Source organism: Psittacula echo, assembly GCF_963264785.1.
Source record: "Psittacula echo genome assembly, chromosome: 29".
NCBI classification, from domain to species: Eukaryota; Metazoa; Chordata; class Aves; order Psittaciformes; family Psittacidae; genus Psittacula; species Psittacula echo.
This window is the reverse complement of record NC_137764.1, coordinates 119,883-144,911: the sequence shown is the minus strand read 5'-3', so window position 1 is coordinate 144,911 and position 25,029 is coordinate 119,883. Positions and strand designations below refer to the sequence as shown.

At 59.7% G+C, this 25,029-nt stretch overlaps 1 protein-coding gene across 1 annotated transcript in view; it reads left to right on the top strand.

Annotated features, from left to right (window-relative positions):
- The window catches only part of LOC308230981 (ryanodine receptor 1-like), a gene marked incomplete at both ends in the record, with an annotated part of 146,196 nt that overhangs the window by 1,298 nt on the left and 119,869 nt on the right, over nucleotides 1–25,029 (top strand). Inside the window, 16 exon segments of the mRNA XM_080636060.1 lie at nucleotides 923–1,042; nucleotides 2,648–2,752; nucleotides 3,428–3,502; nucleotides 4,791–4,869; nucleotides 5,966–6,078; nucleotides 7,373–7,466; nucleotides 7,578–7,671; nucleotides 8,002–8,079; nucleotides 9,889–10,045; nucleotides 11,945–12,109; nucleotides 12,997–13,118; nucleotides 16,939–17,125; nucleotides 18,659–18,788; nucleotides 19,758–19,853; nucleotides 21,188–21,306; nucleotides 23,757–23,890. Coding sequence (XP_080492186.1) covers nucleotides 923–1,042; nucleotides 2,648–2,752; nucleotides 3,428–3,502; nucleotides 4,791–4,869; nucleotides 5,966–6,078; nucleotides 7,373–7,466; nucleotides 7,578–7,671; nucleotides 8,002–8,079; nucleotides 9,889–10,045; nucleotides 11,945–12,109; nucleotides 12,997–13,118; nucleotides 16,939–17,125; nucleotides 18,659–18,788; nucleotides 19,758–19,853; nucleotides 21,188–21,306; nucleotides 23,757–23,890 — 1,868 coding nt within the window.

The window sequence follows — 25,029 nt, the reverse complement described above, 5'->3', positions numbered from 1 at the left end:
AGGGAGCCATGGGGGGCGCCTGCCCCATAGCGGGGGGAGGGGGCCCATTGCCCTCTATGGGTCCCCATTGCCTTGTACGGGTCAGCCCCATTGCCCCCTATGGGTCCCCATTGCCTTGTATGGGTCAGCCCCATTGCCCCCTATGGGTCCCCATTGCCTTGTATGGGTCAGCCCCATTGCCCCCTATGGGTCCCCATTGCCTTGTATGGGTCAGCCCCATTGCCCCCTATGGGTCCCCATTGCTATCTATGGGTCTGCCCCATTGCCCCCTATGGGTCCCCATTGCTCTCTATGCATCCCTATTGCTCTCTATGGGTCCCCATTGCCCTCTATGGGTCCCCATTGCCCTCTATGGGTCCCCATTGCCTTGTATGGGTCAGCCCCATTGCCCCCTATGGGTCCCCATTGCTTTGTATGGGTCAGCCCCATTGCCCCCTATGGGTCCCCATTGCTATCTATGGGTCTGCCCCATTGCCCCCTATGGGTCCCCATTGCTCTCTATGCATCCCTATTGCTCTCTATGGGTCCCCATTGCCCTCTATGGGTCCCCATTGCCTTGTATGGGTCAGCCCCATTGCCCCCTATGGGTCCCCATTGCTCTCTATGGGTCTGCCCCATTGCCCCCTATGGGTCCCCATTGCTCTCTATGCATCCCTATTGCTCTCTATGGGTCCCATTGCCCGCTATGGGTCCCATTGATCTCTATGGGTCCATCCCATTGCCCCTTATGGGTCCCCATTGACCCCTATGAGTCCCCATTGCCCCCTATGGGTTCCATTGCCCCCTATGGGTCTCCATTGCCCCCTATGGGTCCCATTTGCCCGCTATGGGTCCCCATTGCCCCCTATGGGTCCCCATTGCCCCCTATGGGTCCCATTGCCCGCTATGGGTCCCCATTGCTCCCTATGGGGCCGCCCCACAGGAGGACGAGGTGGTGCTGCAGTGCTCGGCCACGCTCCGCAATCAACCGCTCAAGCTGTGCCTGGCGGCCGAGGGCTTCGGCAATCGATTGTGCGGCCTGGAGCCCACCTCCAACGCCCAGGTACGGGGGCACGCGGGGACACGGCCGGACCGCACCATTGACACCCGGGGGGGGGTGGAGGGGATAAAGGGGTCCCATTGGTACCTATGGGGGGGGATAGGGGGGTCCCATTAGTGCCTATGGGGGGGGTAGGGAACCCATTGGTACCTATGGGAGGGGAAAGGGGGGTCCCATTGGTGCCTATGGGGGGGGATAGGGGGGTCCCATTGGTACCTATGGGGGGGGATAGGGGGGTCCCATTGGTACCTATGGGGGGGGATAGCGAACCCATTGGTGCCTATGGGGGGGGATAGGGGGGTCCCATTGGTACCTATGGGGGGGGTAGGGAACCCATTGGTACCTATGGGGGGGGAAAGGGGGGTCCCATTGGTACCTATGGGGGGGGTAGGGAACCCATTGGTACCTATGGGGGGGGAAAGGAGGGTCCCATTGGTACCTATGGGGGGGGATAGCGGGGTCCCATTGTTACCTATGGGGGGGGATAGGGGGGTCCCATTGGTACCTATGGGGGGGGTAGGGAACCCATTGGTACCTATGGGGGGGGAAAGGAGGGTCCCATTGGTACCTATGGGGGGGGAAAGGGGGGTCCCATTGGTACCTATGGGGGGGGATAGGGGGGTCCCATTGGTACCTATGGGGGGGGGATAGGGGGGTCCCATTGGTACCTATGGGGGGGGGTAGGGAACCCATTGGTACCTATGGGGGGGGAAAGGGGGGTCCCATTGTTACCTATGGGGGGGGATAGGGGGGTCCCATTGGTACTTATGGGGGGGGATAGGGGGGTCCCATTGGTACTTATGGGGGGGGATAGGGGGGTCCCATTGGTACCTATGGGGGGGGAAAGGGGGGTCCCATTGTTACCTATGGGGGGGGATAGGGGGGTCCCATTGGTACCTATGGGGGGGGATAGGGGGGTCCCATTGTTACCTATGGGGGGGGATAGGGGGGTCCCATTGGTACCTATGGGGGGGGATAGGGAACCCATTGTTACCTATGGGGGGATTATGGGGACCCCATTATCACCTCTGTGCCCTATGGGGACCCCATTGTCACCTATGGAGATACAAGGGGACCCCATTGTCACCTCTGGGCCCTATGGGGACCCCATGGTCACCTATGGAGATACAAGGGGACCCCATGGTCACCTCTGGGCCCTATGGGGACCCCATGGTCACCTATGGAGATACAAGGGGACCCCATTGTCACCTCTGGGCCCTATGGGGACCCCATGGTCACCTATGGAGATACAAGGGGACCCCATGGTCACCTCTGGGCCCTATGGGGACCCCATGGTCACCTATGGAGATACAAGGGGACCCCATGGTCACCTCTGGGCCCTATGGGGACCCCATTGTCACCTATGGAGATACAAGGGGACCCCATGGTCACCTCTGGGCCCTATGGGGACCCCATGGTCACCTATGGACATACAAGGGGACCCCATGGTCACCTCTGGGCCCTATGGGGACCCCATGGTCACCTATGGACATACAAGGGGACCCCATGGTCACCTCTGGGCCCTATGGGGACCCCATGGTCACCTCTGGAGATACAAGGGGACCCCATTGTCACCTCTGGGCCCTATGGGGCCAATGCCCCCCCCAGGCCGTGCCCCCGGACCTGGCCATTTGCTGCTTCGTGCTGGAGCAGTCGCTCTCGGTGCGGGCGCTGCAGGAGATGCTGGCCACGAGCGCCCAGCCCGGAGCCGAGGTGGGGCAGGGGGGGCGCTATGGGGCAGGGGGGGCGCTATGGGGCAGGGGGGGCGCTATGGGGCGGGGGATGCTCTATGGGGCGGGGGATGCTCTATGGGGCAGGGGGGGTTTCTATGGGGCAGGGGGGGTTTCTATGGGGCAGGGGGGGTGTTGAGGAGGGCTTTGAGGGGTTCCAAGCCCCCTTTGACCCCCCTTTTCTCTCCCCCCCCTTCCCATTTGCCCCCCTGTCCCCCCCCCCATTGCCCACCCCAGGGGCTCGACCTGGATAAGTGGGTAGGTGCCGCTGTGGTGCTGTGCCCCCCCCCCCCATCCCATCCCATCATCCCATTGGATGCTGTCCCGTTGGATCCCATCCTATCCCATCCCACGCCATCATCCCATTGGATGCTGTCCCGTTGGATCCCATCCTATCCCGTCCCACGCCATCATCCCATTGGATGCCGTCCCGTTGGATCCCCTCGCATCATCCCATTGGATCCCATCCCCATCCCGCTCCTCTCCCAACCTCCGCATGGACCCAGGTGTCCTCGTGTGACCCCCCCCCCAACCCCTCCGCATGGACCCCCCCAGGGCTTGCACAAGAGGGGGCACAAGGGGTGCCCCAATACAAGGGTCCCCCCCCATGGGGGGTGTTGGGGTCCCCCCCTGACCCCCATCTCCCCCCCCCCCCAAGTCTTCGCAGGGTGGGGGGCACCGGACGCTGCTCTATGGGCACGCGATCCTGCTGCGGCACTCGCACAGTGGAATGGTAAGGGGGCAATGGGGGCAATGGGGGCAATGGGGGCAATGGGGGCAATGGGGGGCAATGGGGGCAATGGGGGCAATGGGGGCAATGGGGGGCAATGGGGGGCAATGGGGGCAATGGGGGGCAATGGGGGCAATGGGGGCAATGGGGGCAATGGGGGGCAATGGGGGGCAATGGGGGGCAATGGGGGCAATGGGGGGCAATGGGGGCAATGGGGGCAATGGGGGGCAATGGGGGGCAATGGGGGCAATGGGGGGCAATGGGGGCAATGGGGGCAATGGGGGGCAATGGGGCAATGGGGGCAATGGGGGCAATGGGGGCAATGGGGGGCAATGGTGGGCAATGGGGGCAATGGGGGCAATGGGGGGCAATGGGGCAATGGGGGCAATGGGGGGCAATGGGGGGCAATGGGGGGCAATGGGGCAATGGGGGCAATGGGGGCAATGGGGGGCAATGGGGGCAATGGGGGGCAATGGGGGGCAATGGGGGCAATGGGGGCAATGGGGGGCAATGGGGCAATGGGGGCAATGGGGGCAATGGGGGGCAATGGGGGCAATGGGGGGCAATGGGGGGCAATGGGGGCAATGGAGGGCAATGGGGTATGAGGGGGCAATGCGTGTCAATGGGTATCAATGGGTGTCAATGGGGGTCAATGGGTGTCAATGGGTGTCAATGGGGGTCAATGGGTCTCACTGGGTATCAATGGGGGTCAATGGGTCTCACTGGGTATCAATGGGTGTCAATGGGGGTCAATGGGTGTCAATGGGTCTCAATGGGTGTCAGTGGGTGTCAATGGGTCTCAATGGGTCTCAATGGGTGTAAATGGGTATCAATGGGGGTCAATCGGTCTCAATGGGTTTCAATTGTTATCAATGGGTCTCAATGGGTCTCAATGGGTGTCAATGGGTGTCACTGGGTCTCAATGGGTGTCACTGGGTCTCACTGGGTGTCACTGGGTGTCAATGGGTATCAATGGGTGTCAGTGGGTGTCAGTGGGTGTCAATGGGTGTCACTGGGTGTCAATGGGTATCAATGGGTGTCAGTGGGTGTCAGTGGGTCTCAATGGGTGTCAATGGGTATCAATGGGTGTCAATGGGTCTCATTGGTTGTTAATGGGTGTCACTGGGTGTCAATGGGTCTCAATGGGTGTCACTGGGTCTCACTGGGTGTCACTGGGTGTCAATGGGTATCAATGGGTGTCAGTGGGTGTCAATGGGTGTCACTGGGTGTCAATGGGTGTCAATGGGTCTCACTGGGTGTCCCTGGGTGTCCCTGGGTGCTCCTCCCGCAGTACCTGAGCTGTTTGACCACGTCGCGCTCCGTCACCGACAAACTGGCCTTCGACGTGGGGCTGCAGGAGGACGCGGCCGGTGAGCGGCGCTGCCGGGGGCAGCTGCAGGCCCTTGGGGGCACTTCTGGGTCCGGTTGGGTCCGGTTGGGTCCGGTTTGGGTCAGTTTGGGTCCGGTTTGGGTCCGGTTTGGGTTCGTTTGGGTCCGGTTTGGGTCCGGTTTGGGTCAGTTTGGGTCCGGTTTGGGTCTGGTTGGGTCAGTTTGGGACCGGTTTGAGTCCGGTTTGGATCAGTTCGGGTCTGGTTTTGGTCCGGTTTGGGTTCGGTTTGGGTCAGTTTGGGTCTGGTTGGGTCAGTTTGGGTCCGGTTTCGGTCCGGTTTGGATCAGTTTGGGTCTGGTTTTGGTCCGGTTTGGGTCCGGTTTGGGTCCGTTTGGGTCCGGTTTGGGTCCGTTTGGGTCTGGTTTGGGTCCGGTTTGGGTCTGGTTGGGTCAGTTTGGGTCCGGTTTCGGTCCGGTTTGGATCAGTTTGGGTCCGGTTTGGGTTCGTTTGGGTCCAGTTTGGGTCCGTTTGGGTCCGGTTTGGGTCCGGTTTGGGTCCGTTTGGGTCCGGTTTGGGTCCGTTTGGGTCCGGTTTGGGTCTGGTTTGGGTCCGGTGCGGGTGGGTTTGGGCCCGGTCCGGGTGGGTTTGGGTCCGGTTCGGGTGGGTTTGGGTCCGGTTTGGGTCTGGTTTGGGTCCGGTGCGGGTGGGTTTGGGCCCGGTCCGGGTGGGTTTGGGCCCGGTCCGGGTGGGTTTGGGTCCGGTTCGGGTGGGTTTGGGTCCGGTTTGGGTCTGGTTTGGGTCCGGTGCGGGTGGGTTTGGGCCCGGTCCGGGTGGGTTTGGGCCCGGTGCGGGTGGGTTTGGGTCCGGTGCGGGTGGGTTTGGGTCCGGTGCGGGTGGGTTTGGGTCCGGTGCGGGTGGGTTTGGGCCCGGTGCGGGTGGGTTTGGGCCCGGTTCGGGTGGGTTTGGGTCCGGTTCGGGTGGGTTTGGGCCCAGTTCGGGTGGGTTTGGGCCCGGTGCGGGTGGGTTTGGGTCCGGTGCGGGTGGGTTTGGGCCCGCTCCGGGTGGGTTTGGGCCCGGTTCGGGTGGGTTTGGGCCCGGTGCGGGTGGGTTTCAGCCCGCCCGGGCTCTCGGCGCAGGGGAGCCCTGCTGGTGGACCATGCACCCCGCGTCCAAGCAGCGCTCGGAGGGGGAGAAGGTTCGGGTCGGGGACGACCTCATCCTGGTGAGCGTCTCCTCGGAGCGGTACCTGGTGAGTGCGCAAGGAACACGTGAAGAGCACACAAAGAGCACACAAAGAACACACAGAGAGCATGCAAAGAGCACGCTAACAACACTCAAAGAACACGCAAAGAGCATGTGTGTGTGCAAAGATCACGTGTGTAAAGAACATACAAAGAGCATGTAAAGACCACATAAAGAACACGCAAAGAGCGCGCGTAACATGTGTGCCATGCCATGTAACACACATGACATCCCATGTAACACATGTGACATCCCATGTAACACACATGTGACATCCCATGTAACACACATGTGCCATCCCATGTAACACATGTGCCATCCCATGTAACACACATGTGACATCCCATGTAACACACATGTGACATCCCATGTAACACACATGTGCCATCCCATGTAACACATGTGCCATCCCATGTAACACACACGTGACATCCCATGTAACACACATGTGACATCCCATGTAACACACACGTGACATCCCATGTAACACACATATGTGCCATCCCATGTAACACACATGTGCCATCCCATGTAACACACACGTGCCATCCCATGTAACACACACATGTGACATCCCATGTAACACACACGTGCCATCCCATGTAACACACACGTGCCATCCTATGTAACGCACACATGTGCCATCCCATGTAACACACATGTGCCATCCCATGTAACACACACATGTGCCATCCCATGTAACACACACATGTGCCATCCCATGAAACACACACGTGACATCCCATGTAACACACATGTGCCATCCCATGTAACACACACATGTGCCATCCCATGTAACACACACGTGACATCCCATGTAACACACATGTGCCATCCCATGTAACACACACGTGACATCCCATGTAACACACGTGACATCCCATGTAACACACATGTGCCATCCCATGTAACACACACGTGCCATCCCATGTAACACACACATGTGCCATCCCATGTAACACACACGTGCCATCCCATGTAACGCACACATGTGACATCCCATGTAACACACATGTGCCATCCCATGTAACACACACGTGACATCCCATGTAACGCACACATGTGACATCCCATGTAACACACACGTGCCATCCCATGTAACGCACACATGTGACATCCCATGTAACACACATGTGCCATCCCATGTAACACATGTGCCATCCCATGTAACACACACGTGCCATCCCATGTAACACACATGTGCCATCCCATGTAACACACGTGCCATCCCATGTAACACATGTGCCATCCCATGTAACACGCGTGCCATCCCATGTAACACGTGTGTCCCCCCCGCGCAGCACCTGAGCACGGCCAGTGGGGAGCTGCAGGTCGACGCCTCCTTCATGCAGACCCTATGGAACATGAACCCCATCAGCTCGGGCTCGGAGGAAGGTGGGGCCAGGGGGGCACCCATGGGTGCTGGGGGGGGGCACCCATGGATGCTATGGGGTGTGGGGGGGGTGACCTCGTGTGACCCCAATGACCCCCCCATGGTGTCCATAGGGTACGTGACGGGGGGGCACGTCCTGAGGCTGTTCCATGGGCACATGGATGAGTGCCTGACCACGGCAGCGCCGGAGCAGGGGGAGGAGAGGAGGTGGGAATGGGGTAGGGGGGGTAGGGGGGGGAATGGGGGTATGGGATATGGGATATGGGGTATGGGATATGGGGTATGGGATATGGGATATGGGATATGGGGTATGGGGTATGGGATATGGGATATGGGATATGGGGTATGGGGTATGGGATATGGGATATGGGGTATGGGGTATGGGATATGGGATATGGGGTATGGGATATGGGATATGGGGTATGGGATATGGGGTATGGGATATGGGGTATGGGGTATGGGATATGGGGTATGGGGTATGGGGTATGGGGTATGGGGTATGGGATATGGGTTCCTGTGCTGACGGTGCCCCCCCAGCAGTGTTGTCAGCTATGAAGGAGGAGCCGTCTGTACCCAGGCCCGGTCCCTTTGGCGCCTGGAGCCGCTGCGCATCAGGTACCAGTGTCCCCAAGGGCATCCCCATTGACCACAGGGGTGTCCCCATCTCTATACCCCATACCCCATACCCCATATCCCATATCCCATATCCCATACCCCATATCCCATACCCCATATCCCATACCCCATACCCCATATCCCATACCCCATATCCCATACCCCATACCCCATATCCCATACCCCATATCCCATATCCCATACCCCATATCCCATATCCCATACCCCATATCCCATACCCCATATCCCATACCCCATACCCCATATCCCATACCCCATATCCCATACCCCATATCCCATACCCCATACCCCATATCCCATACCCCATATCCCATATCCCATACCCCATATCCCATATCCCATATCCCATATCCCATATCCCATACCCCATATCCCATACCCCATATCCCATACCCCATACCCCATACCCCATACCCCATATCCCATACCCCATATCCCATATCCCATACCCCATACCCCATACCCCATACCCCATATCCCATATCCCATACCCCATATCCCATACCCCATACCCCATATCCCATACCCCATATCCCATATCCCATACCCCATATCCCATATCCCATACCCCATACCCCATATCCCATATCCCATATCCCATACCCCATATCCCATACCCCATATCCCATATCCCATATCCCATACCCCATATCCCATACCCCATATCCCATATCCCATACCCCATATCCCATACCCCATATCCCATATCCCATACCCCATATCCCATATCCCATACCCCATACCCCATACCCCATATCCCATATCCCATATCCCATACCCCATATCCCATATCCCATATCCCATACCCCATACCCCATATCCCATATCCCATATCCCATACCCCATATCCCATATCCCATACCCCATACCCCATATCCCATACCCCATACCCCATACCCCATATCCCATACCCCATACCCCATATCCCATACCCCATATCCCATATCCCATATCCCATATCGCATATCCCATACCCCATACCCCATATCCCATATCCCATATCCCATATCCCATATCCCATACCCCATACCCCATATCCCATACCCCATATCCCATACCCCATACCCCATATCCCATACCCCATACCCCATATCCCATATCCCATATCCCATACCCCATATCCCATACCCCATATCCCATATCCCATATCCCATACCCCATATCCCATATCCCATATCCCATATCCCATACCCCATATCCCATACCCCATATCCCATACCCCATATCCCATATCCCATATCCCATATCCCATATCCCATACCCCATACCCCATATCCCATACCCCATATCCCATACCCCATATCCCATATCCCATACCCCATATCCCATATCCCATACCCCATATCCCATACCCCATATCCCATATCCCATATCCCATATCCCATATCCCATATCCCATACCCCATATCCCATATCCCATACCCCATATCCCATACCCCATATCCCATATCCCATATCCCATATCCCATATCCCATACCCCATATCCCATACCCCATATCCCATATCCCATATCCCATACCCCATATCCCATATCCCATACCCCATATCCCATACCCCATACCCCATACCCCATACCCCATATCCCATACCCCATATCCCATATCCCATATCCCATACCCCATATCCCATACCCCATATCCCATACCCCATACCCCATATCCCATACCCCATATCCCATACCCCATACCCCATACCCCATACCCCATATCCCATACCCCATATCCCATATCCCATACCCCATATCCCATATCCCATATCCCCTATCCCCTATCCCTGTTCCCTTGCAGTTGGAGCGGGAGCCACCTGCGCTGGGCCCAACCCTTCCGCCTGCGTCACGTGACCACGGGCCGGTACCTGGGGCTGCCGGGGGACCAGGGGCTGCTGCTCGTGGAGGCGGCGGCCGCCAGCACCCACGTGACCGCCTTCTGCTTCCGGGCATCCAAGGTGGGAGCCGGCCCCGTCCTCATCCCGATCCCATCCTGATCCCATCCTGATCCCATCCTGATCCCATCCTGATCCTGATCCTGATCCCATCTTGATCCCATCCCGATCCCATCCTGATCCTGATCCCATCCTGATCCCATCTTGATCCCATCCCGATCCCATCCTGATCCCATCCTGATCCCATCCCGATCCCATCCTGATCCCATCCTGATCCTGATCCTGATCCCATCCTGATCCCATCCTGATCCCATCCTGATCCTGATCCTGATCCCATCCTGATCCCATCCTGATCCTGATCCTGATCCCATCCTGATCCTGATCCTGATCCTGATCCCATCCTGATCCCATTCTGATCCTGATCCTGATCCTGATCCCATCCTGATCCCATTCTGATCCTGATCCTGATCCCATCCTGATCCCATCCTGATCCTGATCCTGATCCCATCCTGATCCCATCCTGATCCTGATCCTGATCCCATCCTGATCCTGATCCTGATCCTGATCCCATCCTGATCCTGATCCTGATCCCATCCTGATCCCATCCCGATCCCATCCTGATCCCATCCTGATCCCATCCCGATCCCATCCTGATCCCATCCTGATCCTGATCCTGATCCCATCCTGATCCCATCCTGATCCCATCCTGATCCTGATCCTGATCCCATCCCGATCCCATCCCGATCCCATCCTGATCCCATCCTGATCCTGATCCTGATCCCATCCTGATCCCATCCTGATCCCATCCTGATCCTGATCCTGATCCCATCCTGATCCCATCCTGATCCTGATCCTGATCCCATCCTGATCCTGATCCTGATCCTGATCCCATCCTGATCCCATTCTGATCCTGATCCTGATCCTGATCCCATCCTGATCCCATTCTGATCCTGATCCTGATCCCATCCTGATCCCATCCTGATCCTGATCCTGATCCCATCCTGATCCCATCCTGATCCTGATCCTGATCCCATCCTGATCCTGATCCTGATCCTGATCCCATCCTGATCCCATCCTGATCCTGATCCTGATCCCATCCTGATCCCATCCCGATCCCATCCTGATCCCATCCTGATCCCATCCCGATCCCATCCTGATCCCATCCTGATCCTGATCCTGATCCCATCCTGATCCCATCCTGATCCCATCCTGATCCTGATCCTGATCCCATCCCGATCCCATCCTGATCCTGATCCTGATCCCATCCTGATCCTGATCCTGATCCTGATCCCATCCTGATCCCATCCTGATCCTGATCCCATCCTGATCCCATCCCGATCCCATCCTGATCCCATCCTGATCCTGATCCTGATCCCATCCTGATCCCATCCTGATCCTGATCGTGATCCCATCCTGATCCTGATCCTGATCCTATCCTGATCCTGATCCTGATCCTGATCCCATCCTGATCCCATCCTGATCCCATCCCGATCCCATCCTGATCCCATCCTGATCCTGATCCTGATCCCATCCTGATCCCATCCTGATCCTGATCCTGATCCCATCCTGATCCCATCCCGATCCCATCCTGATCCCATCCCGATCCCATCCCGATCCCATCCTGATCCCATCCTGATCCCATCCTGATCCTGATCCTGATCCTGATCCCATCCTGATCCCATCCTGATCCCATCCCGATCCCATCCTGATCCCATCCCAATCCCATCCTGATCCTGATCGTGATCCCATCCTGATCCCATCCTGATCCCGATCCTGATCCTGATCCCATCCTGATCCCGATCCTGATCCGGATCCCATCCTGATCCCATCCTGATCCCGATCCTGATCCTGATCCCATCCTGATCCCATCCTGATCCTGATCCCCCCCTGACCCCGATCCCCCCTGACCCCGATTCCCCCCTGACCCCGATGCCGTCCCTCTGCCGTTGCCCGTTCCCGCAGGAGAAGCAGGAGGCGCTGCCCAAGCGGGACGTGGAGGGGATGGGCCCCCCCGAGCTCAAGTACGGGGAATCGCTGTGCTTCCTGCAGCACCTGCACAGCGGCCTCTGGCTCACGTACGCCGCGGCAGACCCCAAGGCGCTGCGCCTGGGGCTGCTCAAGAGGAAGGTGGGGACGGGGGCGCGGTGGGGCTGGGGCTGGGCAATGGGGATGGGGATGGGATGGGGATGGGGATGGGGATGGGGATGGGATGGGGATGGGATGGGGATGGGGATGGGGATGGGATGGGGATGGGATGGGGATGGGGATGGGATGGGGATGGGATGGGGATGGGATGGGGATGGGATGGGGATGGGATGGGGATGGGGATGGGGATGGGATGGGGATGGGATGGGGATGGGATGGGGATGGGGATGGGGATGGGGATGGGGATGGGATGGGGATGGGATGGGGATGGGGATGGGATGGGGATGGGGATGGGGATGGGGATGGGGAGGGGATGGGGATGGGGATGGGGATGGGATGGGGATGGGGATGGGGATGGGGATGGGGATGGGATGGGGATGGGATGGGGATGGGGATGGGATGGGGATGGGATGGGGATGGGGATGGGGATGGGGATGGGGATGGGATGGGGATGGGGATGGGGATGGGATGGGGATGGGATGGGGATGGGATGGGGATGGGATGGGATGGGGATGGGGATGGGATGGGGATGGGCAATGGGGCTGGGTCAGCACTTATGGGGCTCTGGGGGCTATAGATGGGTTCTGGGGTCTTTGGGGGTCTCTAAGAGGGGGTCTCTGAAAGGGCTCTGCAGGGTCTATGGGGCCTTCTTTGTGGTGTTATGGGGTCCCTATGGGTCTCTATGGGTCCCTGTGGGTCTCTATGGGTCCCTATGGGTCCCTATGGTCCCTATGGGTCCCTATGGGTCCCTATGGGTCCCTATGGTCCCTATGGGTCTCTATGGGTCCCTGTGGGTCTCTATGGGTCTCTATGGGTCTCTATGGGTCCCTATGGGTCCCAGTGGTCCCCATGGTCCCTGTGCCTCCCAGGCCATCCTGCACCAGGAGGGGCACATGGACGACGCGCTGTCGCTGTCGCGCTCCCAGCAGCAGGAGGCGCAGGCGGCGCGGCTGGTTTACAGCACGGCCGGCCTCTACGGGCACTTCATCCGGTGCCTAGGGGGCGCTGCGGGGCGGGCTAGGGGGCGCCATAGTGCGCCACGGCGCGCCGCGGCTCTGCCGGCATCTATGGGGCTGGGCGGCTGTGGGGCGCTATGGGGCGCTATGGGGCGCTATGGGGCTCGGGGGGTCTATGGGGCTGAGGGGTCTATGGGGTGGGTGTCTATGGGGTGCTATGGGGCTCGGGGGGTCTATGGGGCTGAGGGGTCTATGGGGTGGGTGTCTATGGGGTGCTATGGGGCTCTATGGGGCTAGGATGTGCTATGGGGCTGGGGGGGGTCTATGGGGCTGAGGGGTCTATGGGGTGGGTGTCTATGGGGTGCTATGGGGCTCTATGGGGCTATGGGGTGCTATGGGGCTCGGGGGGTCTATGGGGCTGAGGGGTCTATGGGGTGGGTGTCTATGGGGTGCTATGGGGCTCTATGGGGCTATGGGGTGCTATGGGGCTGGGGGGGGTCTATGGGGCTGAGGGGTCTATGGGGTGGGTGTCTATGGGGTGCTATGGGGCTCTATGGGGCTATGGGGTGCTATGGGGCTGGGGGGGGTCTATGGGGCTGAGGGGTCTATGGGGTGGGTGTCTATGGGGTGCTATGGGGCTCTATGGGGCTAGGATGTGCTATGGGGCTGGGGGGGTCTATGGGGCTGAGGGGTCTATGGGGTGGGTGTCTATGGGGTGCTATGGGGCTCTATGGGGCTAGGGTGTGCTATGGGGCTGGGGGGGGTCTATGGGGCTGAGGGGTCTATGGGGTGGGTGTCTATGGGGTGCTATGGGGCTCTATGGGGCTATGGGGTGCTATGGGGCTGGGGGGGTCTATGGGGCTGAGGGGTCTATGGGGTGGGTGTCTATGGGGTGCTATGGGGCTCTATGGGGCTATGGGGTGCTATGGGGCTGGGGGGGTCTATGGGGCTGAGGGGTCTATGGGGTGCTATGGGGCTCGGGGGGTCTATGGGGCTGAGGGGTCTATGGGGTGGGTGTCTATGGGGTGCTATGGGGCTCTATGGGGCTATGGGGTGCTATGGGGCTCGGGGGGTCTATGGGGCTGAGGGGTCTATGGGGTGGGTGTCTATGGGGTGCTATGGGGCTCTATGGGGCTATGGGGTGCTATGGGGCTCGGGGGGTCTATGGGGCTGAGGGGTCTATGGGGTGGGTGTCTATGGGGTGCTATGGGGCTCTATGGGGCTAGGATGTGCTATGGGGCTGGGGGGGGTCTATGGGGCTGAGGGGTCTATGGGGTGGGTGTCTATGGGGTGCTATGGGTCTCTATGGGGCTATGGGGTGCTATGGGGCTCGGGGGGTCTATGGGGCTGAGGGGTCTATGGGGTGGGTGTCTATGGGGTGCTATGGGGCTCTATGGGGCTAGGATGTGCTATGGGGCTGGGGGGGGTCTATGGGGCTGAGGGGTCTATGGGGTGGGTGTCTATGGGGTGCTATGGGGCTCTATGGGGCTATGGGGTGCTATGGGGCTGGGGGGGGTCTATGGGGCTGAAGGGTCTATGGGGTGGGTGTCTATGGGGTGCTATGGGGCTCTATGGGGCTATGGGGTGCTATGGGGCTCGGGGGGTCTATGGGGCTGAGGGGTCTATGGGGTGGGTGTCTATGGGGTGCTATGGGGCTCTATGGGGCTATGGGGTGCTATGGGGCTCGGGGGGTCTATGGGGCTGAGGGGTCTATGGGGTGGGTGTCTATGGGGTGCTATGGGGCTCTATGGGGCTATGGGGTGCTATGGGGCTGGGGGGGGTCTATGGGGCTGAGGGGTCTATGGGGTGGGTGTCTATGGGGTGCTATGGGGCTCTATGGGGCTAGGGTGTGCTATGGGGCTGGGGGGGGTCTATGGGGCTGAGGGGTCTATGGGGTGGGTGTCTATGGGGTGCTATGGGGCTCTATGGGGCTATGGGGTGCTATGGGGCTGGGGGGGGTCTATGGGGCTGAGGGGTCTATGGGGTGGGTGTCTATGGGGTGCTATGGGGCTCTATGGGGCTAGGGTGTGCTATGGGGCTGGGGGGGGTCTATGGGGCTGAGGGGTCTATGGGGTGGGTGTCTATGGGGTGCTATGGGGCTCTATGGGGCTAGGATGTGCTATGGGGCTGGGGGGGGTCTATGGGGCTGAGGGGTCTATGGGGTGGGTGTCTATGGGGTGCTATGGGGCTCTATGGGGCTATGGGGTGCTATGGGGCTCGGGGGGTCTATGGGGCTGAGGGGTCTATGGGGTAGGTGTCTATGGGGTGCTATGGGGCTCTATGGGGCTAGGGTGTGCTATGGGGCTGGGGGGGTCTATGGGGCTGAGGGGTCTATGGGGTGGGTGTCTATGGGGTGCTATGGGGCTCTATGGGGCTATGGGGTGCTATGGGGCTCGGGGGGTCTATGGGGCTGAGGGGTTTATGGGGTGGGTGTCTGTGCGGCTCTATGGGATGCTATGGGATGCTATGGGGTGCTATGGGGATGGAGGGCCCTATGGGTCTCTATGGGTCGCTATGGGTCTCTATGGGTCTCTATGGTCTCTATGGGGTCTCTATGGGTCCCTATGGGGTCTCTATGGGATCTCTATGGGTCTCTATGGGTCTCTATGGGGTCTCTATGGGTCTCTATGGGATCTCTATGGGTCTCTATGGGTCTCTATGGGGTCTCTATGGGGTCTCTATGGGATCTCTATGGGTCTCTGTGGGGTCTCTATGGGTCTCTATGCGGTCTCTATGGGTCCTTATGGGTCTCTATGGGGTCTCTATGGGTCTCTATGTGTCCTTATGGGTCTCTATGGGTCCTTATGGGTCTCTATGGGTCTCTATGGGTCTCTATGGGGTCTCTATGGGATCTCTATGGGTCTCTATGGGGTCTCTATGGGTCTCTATGGGTCTCTATGGGTCTCTATGGGTCCTTATGGGTCTCTATGGGTCCTTATGGGTCTCTATGGGGTCTCTATGGGATCTCTATGGGTCTCTATGGGGTCTCTATGGGTCTCTATGGGTCTCTATGGGTCTCTATGGGTCCTTATGGGTCTCTATGGGTCCTTATGGGTCTCTATGGGGTCTCTATGGGTCTCTATGGGTCCTTGTGGGTCTCTATGGGGTCTCTATGGGGTCTCTATGGGATCTCTATGGGTCTCTATGGGTCTCTATGGGGTCTCTATGGGTCTCTATGGGTCTCTATGGGTTTCTATGGGGTCTCTATGGGATCTCTATGGGTCTCTATGGGGTCTCTATGGGTCTCTATGGGTCTCTATGGGTCTCTATGGGGTCTCTATGGGTCTCTATGGGTCTCTATGGGTCTCTATGGGGTCTCTATGGGTCTCTATGGGTCCCTATGGGTCTCTATGGGTCTCTATGGGTCTCTATGGGTCCCTATGGGTCTCTATGGGGTCTCTATGGGTCTCTATGGGTTTCTATGGGGTCTCTATGGGATCTCTATGGGTCTCTATGGGGTCTCTATGGGTCTCTATGGGTCTCTATGGGTCTCTATGGGGTCTCTATGGGTCTCTATGGGTCTCTATGGGTCTCTATGGGGTCTCTATGGGTCTCTATGGGTCCCTATGGGTCTCTATGGGTCTCTATGGGTCTCTATGGGTCCCTATGGGTCTCTATGGGGTCTCTATGGGTCTCTATGGGTTTCTATGGGGTCTCTATGGGATCTCTATGGGTCTCTATGGGGTCTCTATGGGTCTCTATGGGTCTCTATGGGGTCTCTATGGGTCTCTATGGGTCCCTATGGGTCTCTATGGGTCTCTATGGGTCTCTATGGGTCTCTATGGGTGTCTATGGGGTCTCTATGGGTCTCTATGGGTCCCTGTGGGCAGCTCTGACCCCGCCGTGACCCCGCAGCTCATTGGACGCGCTGAGCGCGCGCTCCCGCTCGGGCCCCGCCCCGCCGCTGCCCTTGGCCGCCGTGGAGCTGAGCCTGCGCGACCTCATCCGGTACTTCCGGCCGCCGCGGGGGGCGCTGCAGCACGACCAGCGCCAGCGCGCGCTGCGAGCCCTGCGGGCGCGGCAAAACCTCTTCCAGCAGGAGGTGAGCGCGGGGGCGCTATGGGCGCTATGGGGGCTATGGGGGCTATGGGTCCCTATGGGTCCCTATGGGTCCCTATGGGTCTCTATGGGGCTCTATGGGTCTCTATGGGTCCCTATGGGTCTCTATGGGTCTCTATGGGTCCCTATGGGGCTCTATGGGTCCCTATGGTCTCTATGGGTCCCTATGGTCTCTATGGGTCTCTATGGTCCCTATGGTCTCTATGGTCCCTATGGTCCCTATGGTCTCTATGGGTCTCTATGGTCCCTATGGTCTCTATGGTCCCTATGGGTCCCTATGGGTCTCTATGGTCTCTATGGGTCTCTATGGGTCTCTATGGTCTCTATGGTCTCTATGGGTCTCTATGGGTCTCTATGGGTCCCTATGGGTCTCTATGGTCTCTATGGGTCCCTATGGTCCCTATGGGTCTCTATGGTCTCTATGGGTCTCTATGGTCCCTATGGTCTCTATGGTCCCTATGGTCCCTATGGGTCCCTATGGGTCCCTATGGGGCTCTATGGGTCCCTATGGGGCTCTATGGGGCCCTATGGGTCTCTATGGGTCTCTATGGGTCTCTATGGGTCTCTATGGTCCCTATGGTCTCTATGGGTCCCTATGGTCCCTATGGTCCCTATGGGTCTCTATGGTCCCTATGGTCTCTATGGGTCCCTATGGGTCCCTATGGGTCCCTATGGTCTCTATGGGTCTCTATGGTCCCTATGGTCTCTATGGTCCCTATGGTCCCTATGGGTCCCTATGGGTCCCTATGGTCCCTATGGTCCCTATGGGTCCCTATGGGTCCCTATGGTCCCTATGGGTCCCTATGGGTCCCTATGGGTCCCTATGGTCCCTATGGGTCCCTATGGGTCCCTATGGTCCCTATGGGTCCCTATGGTCTCTATGGGTCCCTATGGGTCCCTATGGGTCCCTATGGTCCCTATGGGTCCCTATGGTCTCTATGGGTCTCTATGGTCCCTATGGTCTCTGTGGTCCCTATGGTCCCTATGGTCCCTATGGTCTCTATGGGTCCCTATGGGTCCCTATGGGTCCCTATGGGTCTCTATGGGTCCCTATGGGTCCCTATGGGTCCCTATGGGTCTCTATGGGTCTCTATGGGTCCCTATGGGTCCCTATGGGTCTCTATGGGTCTCTATCGGTCTCTATGGGTCTCTATGGTCCCTATGGTCCCTATGGGTCCCTATGGGTCCCTATGGTCCCTATGGGTCCCTATGGGTCCCTATGGGTCCCTATGGTCTCTATGGTCCCTATGGGTCCCTATGGGTCCCTATGGGTCCCTATGGGTCCCTATGGTCCCTATGGGTCCCTATGGGTCCCTATGGGTCTCTATGGGTCTCTATGGGTCCCTATGGGTCCCTATGGTCTCTATGGGTCTCTATGGTCCCTATGGTCTCTGTGGTCCCTATGGTCCCTATGGTCTCTATGGGTCCCTATGGGTCTCTATGGGTCCCTATGGGTCCCTATGGGTCTCTATGGGTCCCTATGGGTCCCTATGGTCTCTATGGGGTCTCCCCGCAGGGGCTCGTGGCGCTGCTCCTCTCCTGCATCGATCGCCTGAGCGGGCTCAGCGCGGCCTTGGCCGAGCGCGGGGGGGGCGAGGAGGCGGCGGCCGCCAAGGAGATCGTGAACCTGCTCTATGAGCTGCTGGGTGCGGGCGCCAGGGGGCGCTGCGGGGCGGCCGCGATGGGAGCTGTGGGGCGCGATGGGAGCTGTGGGGCGGGATGGGAGCTGTGGGGCGGGATGGGAGCTATGGGGCGCGATGGGAGCTGTGGGGCGCGATGGGAGCTGTGGGGCGGGATGGGAGCTGTGGGGCGCGATGGGAGCTGTGGGGCGCGATGGGAGCTATGGGGCGGGATGGGAGCTGTGGGGCGGGATGGGAGCTGTGGGGCGCGATGGGAGCTGTGGGGCGGGATGGGAGCTGTGGGGCGGGATGGGAGCTGTGGGGCGGGATGGGAGCTGTGGGGCGCGATGGGAGCTGTGGGGCGGGATGGGAGCTGTGGGGCGGGATGGGAGCTGTGGGGCGCGATGGGAGCTGTGGGGCGGGATGGGAGCTGTGGGGCGGGATGGGAGCTGTGGGGCGCGATGGGAGCTGTGGGGCGGGATGGGAGCTGTGGGGCGGGATGGGAGCTGTGGGGCGGGATGGGAGCTGTGGGGCGGGATGGGAGCTATGGGGCGGGATGGGGCAAGGTGGAAGCTGTGGGTCGCTATGGGGCAGGCTATTGCTCCCTGTGGGTCCCTATGGGACTCTATGTGTCTCTATGGGTCTCTATGGGTCTCTATGGTCTCTATGGTCTCTATGGGGTCTCTATGGTCTCTATGGGTCCCTATGGGTCCCTATGGGTCTCTATGGGTCCCTATGGGTCCCTATGGGTCTCTATGGTCTCTATGGGTCTCTATGGGTCCCTATGGGTCTCTATGGGTCCCTATGGGTCCCTATGGGGTCTCTATGGGTCTCTCTCTATGGGTCCCTATGGGTCTCTATGGGTCCCTATGGGTCTCTATGGGTCCCTATGGGTCCCTATGGGGTCTCTATGGGTCTCTCTCTATGGGTCCCTATGGGTCCCTATGGGTCTCTATGGGTCCCTATGGGTCCGGCTCTCACCCCCTCCCCCCGCAGCCTCCCTGATCCGTGGGAACCGCGCCAACTGCGCCCTCTTCTGCTCCAACCTGGACTGGCTCGTGGGGAAGCTCGACCGCCTCGAGGCCTCCTCGGGTGCGTGGCGCCCCCTAGGGGGCTGGGGGACCTCCGGTGGGGCGGGGCATGGGGCGCCAGGGGGCAGGCGGTGGCCTGCTAGGGGTCAGGCTATGGGGCTCTATGGGTCAGGCTATGGGCTGCTATGGGTCAGGCTATGGGGCTCTATGGGTCAGGCTATGGGCTGCTAGGGGTCAGGCTATGGGGCTCTATGGGTCAGGCTATGGGGCTCTATGGGTCAGGCTATGGGCTGCTAGGGGTCAGGCTATGGGGCTCTATGGGTCAGGCTATGGGGCTCTATGGGTCAGGCTATGGCCTGCTAGGGGTCAGGCTATGGGGCTCTATGGGTCAGGCTATGGGCTGCTATGGGTCAGGCTATGGGGCTCTATGGGTCAGGCTATGGGCTGCTAGGGGTCAGGCTATGGGCTGCTATGGGTCAGGCTATGGGGCTCTATGGGTCAGGCTATGGGGCTCTAGGGGTCAGGCTATGGGCTGCTAGGGGTCAGGCTATGGGCTGCTAGGGGTCAGGCTATGGGGCTCTATGGGTCAGGCTATGGGGCTCTATGGGTCAGGCTATGGGGCTCTATGGGTCAGGCTATGGGCTGCTAGGGGTCAGGCTATGGGCTGCTAGGGGTCAGGCTATGGGGCTCTATGGGTCAGGCTATGGGGCTCTATGGGTCAGGCTATGGGGCTCTAGGGGTCAGGCTATGGGGCTCTATGGGTCAGGCTATGGGGCTCTATGGGTCAGGCTATGGCCTGCTAGGGGTCAGGCTATGGGGCTCTATGGGTCAGGCTATGGGCTGCTAGGGGTCAGGCTATGGGGCTCTATGGGTCAGGCTATGGGCTGCTAGGGGTCAGGCTATGGGGCTCTAGGGGTCAGGCTATGGGCTGCTAGGGGTCAGGCTATGGGCTGCTAGGGGTCAGGCTATGGGTCTCTATGGGTCCCTATGGGTCCCTATGGGTCCCTATGGGTCTCTATGGGGTCCCTATGGGTCTCTATGGGTCTCTATGGGGTCTCTATGGGTCCCTATGGGTCCCTATGGGTCTCTATGGGTCCCTATGGGTCTCTATGGGGCTCTATGGGGTCTCTATGGGTCCCTATGGGTCCCTATGGGTCCCTATGGGTCTCTATGGGGTCCCTATGGGTCTCTATGGGTCTCTATGGGGTCTCTATGGGTCCCTATGGGTCTCTATGGGTCTCTATGGGTCTCTATGGGGTCCCTATGGGTCTCTATGGGTCTCTATGGGTCTCTATGGGTCTCTATGGGGTCTCTATGGGTCTCTATGGGGTCTCTATGGGTCCCTATGGGTCCCTATGGGTCTCTATGGGGCTCTGGGCGCTGTGGCGGGGGCAGGCATCCTGGACGTGCTCTATTGCGTGCTCATCGAGAGCCCCGAGGTGCTCAACATCATCCGGGAGAACCACATCAAGTCCATCATCGCGCTGCTCGACAAGCACGGCCGCAACCACAAGGTGGGCCCGCACACGCCTCGTCACGCGTGTCCGAGCGTGTCCCAGCGTGTCCCAGCGTGTCCCAGCGTGTCAGAGCGTGTCCCAGCGGGTCCCAGCGTGTCAGAGCGTGTCAGAGCGTGTCCCAGCGTGTCCCAGCGTGTCAGAGCGTGTCCAAGCGTGTCGGAGCGTGTCAGAGCGTGTCAGAGCGTGTCCGAGCGTGTCCCAGCGTGTCAGAGCGTGTCCGAGCGTGTCGGAGCGTGTCCGAGCGTGTCCCAGCGTGTCAGAGCGTGTCCCAGCGGGTCCCAGCGTGTCAGAGCGTGTCAGAGCGTGTCCCAGCGGGTCCCAGCGTGTCAGAGCATGTCAGAGCGTGTCGGAGCGTGTCCCAGCGTGTCCCAGCGTGTCAGAGCGTGTCAGAGCGTGTCCCAGCGTGTCCCAGCGTGTCCCAGCGTGTCAGAGCGTGTCCGAGCGTGTCAGAGCGTGTCAGAGCGTGTCCCAGAGTGTCAGAGCGTGTCGGAGCGTGTCCCAGCGGGTCCCAGCGTGTCAGAGCGTGTCCGAGCGTGTCAGAGCGTGTCCGAGCGTGTCCGAGCGTGTCCGAGCGTGTCAGAGCGTGTCGGAGCGTGTCCGAGCGTGTCCCAGCGGGTCCCAGCGTGTCCCAGCGTGTCAGAGCGTGTCCGAGCGTGTCAGAGCGTGTCCGAGCGTGTCAGAGCGTGTCCGAGCGTGTCAGAGCGTGTCAGAGCGTGTCAGAGCGTGTCGGAGCGTGTCAGAGCGTGTCCCAGCGTGTCCCAGCGTGTCCGAGCGTGTCAGAGCGTGTCCGAGCGTGTCGGAGCGTGTGGGAGCGTGCTCCTGCCCATTGACACACCTCTTCTCCCATGTTACCCGCGTGTTGTCCTGTGCCAGCAGGGGCTGGGCGTGCTGTGTCCCATGTTACACGCGTGTTCTCCAGTATTAACATGCGTGTTTTCCCATGTTCTCCCACGTTAACACGTGTGTTCTCCCGTGTTCTCCCATGTTCTCCCATGTTACACATGTGTTCTCCCATGTTACACGCGTGTTCTCCCATGTTACACGTGTGTTATCCCATGTTAACACATATGTTCTCCCATGTTACACACGTGTTCTCCCATGTTACACGCTTGTTCTCCTATGTTCTCCCATGTTACACGCGTGTTCTCCCATGTTAACACACATGTTCTCCCATGTTACACGTGTGTTCTCCCATGTTACATGCGTGTTCTCCCATGGTATCCCATCTTACGCGCGTGTTCTCCCTCGTTACACGTGTGTTCTCCCATGTTACATGCGTGTTCTCCCATGTTCTCCCATGTTCTCCCATATTACACGTGTGATCTCCCATGTTAACACACATGTTCTCCCATGTTAAAATGCGTGTTCTCCCATGTTTTCCCACGTTACACGCGTGTTCTCCCATGTTAACACGCTTGTTATCCCATGTTCTCCCGTGTCACCCGCGTGTCCTCCCGTGTTAACCCCCGCGTGTCCTCCCATGTTCTCCCATGTTAACACCCGCGTGTCCTCCCGTGTCACCCGCGTGTCCTCCCATGTTCTCCCATGTTAACACCCGCGTGTCCTCCCGTGACACCCGCGTGTCCTCCCATGTTCTCCCATGTTAACACCCGTGTGTCCTCCCGTGTCACCCGCGTGTCCTCCCATGTTCTCCCATGTTAACACCCGCGTGTCCTCCCGTGTCACCCGCGTGTCCTCCTGTGTCACCCGCGTGTCCTCCCATGTTCTCCCATGTTAACACCCGCGTGTCCTCCCGTGTCACCCGCGTGTCCTCCCATGTTCTCCCATGTTAACACCCGCGTGTCCTCCCGTGACACCCGTGTGTCCTCCCATGTTCTCCCATGTTAACACACGCGTGTCCTCCCGTGTCACCCGCGTGTCCTCCTGTGTCACCCGCGTGTCCTCCCATGTTCTCCCATGTTAACACCCGCGTGTCCTCCCGTGTCACCCGCGTGTCCTCCCATGTTCTCCCGTGTCACCCGCGTGTCCTCCCGTGTTAACCCCCGCATGTTCTCCCGTGTCACCCGCGTGTCCTCCCATGTTCTCCCATGTTAACACACACGTGTCCTCCCGTGACACCCGCGTGTCCTCCCATGTTCTCCCATGTTAACACCCGCGTGTCCTCCCGTGTCACCCGCGTGTCCTCCCGTGTCACCCGCGTGTCCTCCCGTGTCACCCGCGTGTCCTCCCATGTTCTCCCATGTTAACACCCGCGTGTCCTCCCGTGTCACCCGCGTGTCCTCCCGTGTCACCCGCGTGTCCTCCCATGTTCTCCCATGTTAACACCCGTGTGTCCTCCCGTGTCACCCGCGTGTCCTCTCATGTTCTCCCATGTTAACACCCGCGTGTCCTCCCGTGTCACCCGCGTGTCCTCCCATGTTCTCCCATGTTAACACCCGCGTGTCCTCCCGTGTCCTCCCGTGTTAACCCCCGCGTGTCCTCCGCAGGTGCTGGACGTGCTCTGCTCGCTCTGTGTCTGCAACGCCGTCGCCGTGCGCTCCAACCAGAACCTCATCACCGAGAACCTGCTCCCGCGCCGGGACCTGCTCCTGCAGACGGCGCTCGTGGACCGGGTCACCAGGTGGGGGCGCCTGTGGGGCTATGGGGGCTATGGGGGCTATGGGGGCTATGGGGGCTATGGGGGCTATGGGGGCTATGGGGCTATGGGGCTATGGGGTATGGGGGATATGGGGTATGGGGGATATGGGGCTATGGGGGCTATGGGGGCTATGGGGGCTATGGGGGCTATGGGGGCTATGGGGTATGGGGGATATGGGGTATGGGGGATATGGGGCTATGGGGGCTATGGGGGCTATGGGGGCTATGGGGCTATGGGGTATGGGGGATATGGGGTATGGGGGATATGGGGCTATGGGGCTATGGGGGCTATGGGGCTATGGGGTATGGGGGATATGGGGTATGGGGGATATGGGGCTATGGGGGCTATGGGGGCTATGGGGCTATGGGGGCTATGGGGGCTATGGGGGCTATGGGGGCTATGGGGCTATGGGGCTATGGGGGCTATGGGGGCTATGGGGGCTATGGGGGCTATGGGGCTATGGGGGCTATGGGGGCTATGGGGGCTATGGGGGCTATGGGGGCTATGGGGGCTATGGGTTATGGGGGATATGGGGGATATGGGGCCTATGGGGCTATGGGGGCTATGGGGGCTATGGGGGCTATGGGGGCTATGGGGGCTATGGGGCTATGGGGGCTATGGGGGCTATGGGGGCTATGGGGGCTATGGGGCTATGGGGGCTATGGGTTATGGGGGATATGGGGGATATGGGGCCTATGGGGCTATGGGGGCTATGGGGGCTATGGGGGCTATGGGGGCTATGGGGCTATGGGGGCTATGGGGGCTATGGGGGCTATGGGGCTATGGGGGCTATGGGGGCTATGGGGCTATGGGGCTATGGGGCTATGGGGCTATGGGGGCTATGGGGGCTATGGGGGCTATGGGGGCTATGGGGCTATGGGGGCTATGGGGGCTATGGGGGCTATGGGGTATGGGGCTATGGGGGCTATGGGGCTATGGGGGCTATGGGTTATGGGGGATATGGGGGATATGGGGCCTATGGGGCTATGGGGGCTATGGGGGCTATGGGGGCTATGGGGGCTATGGGGCTATGGGGGCTATGGGGGCTATGGGGGCTATGGGGCTATGGGGGCTATGGGGCTATGGGGGCTATGGGGGCTATGGGGGCTATGGGGCGCAAT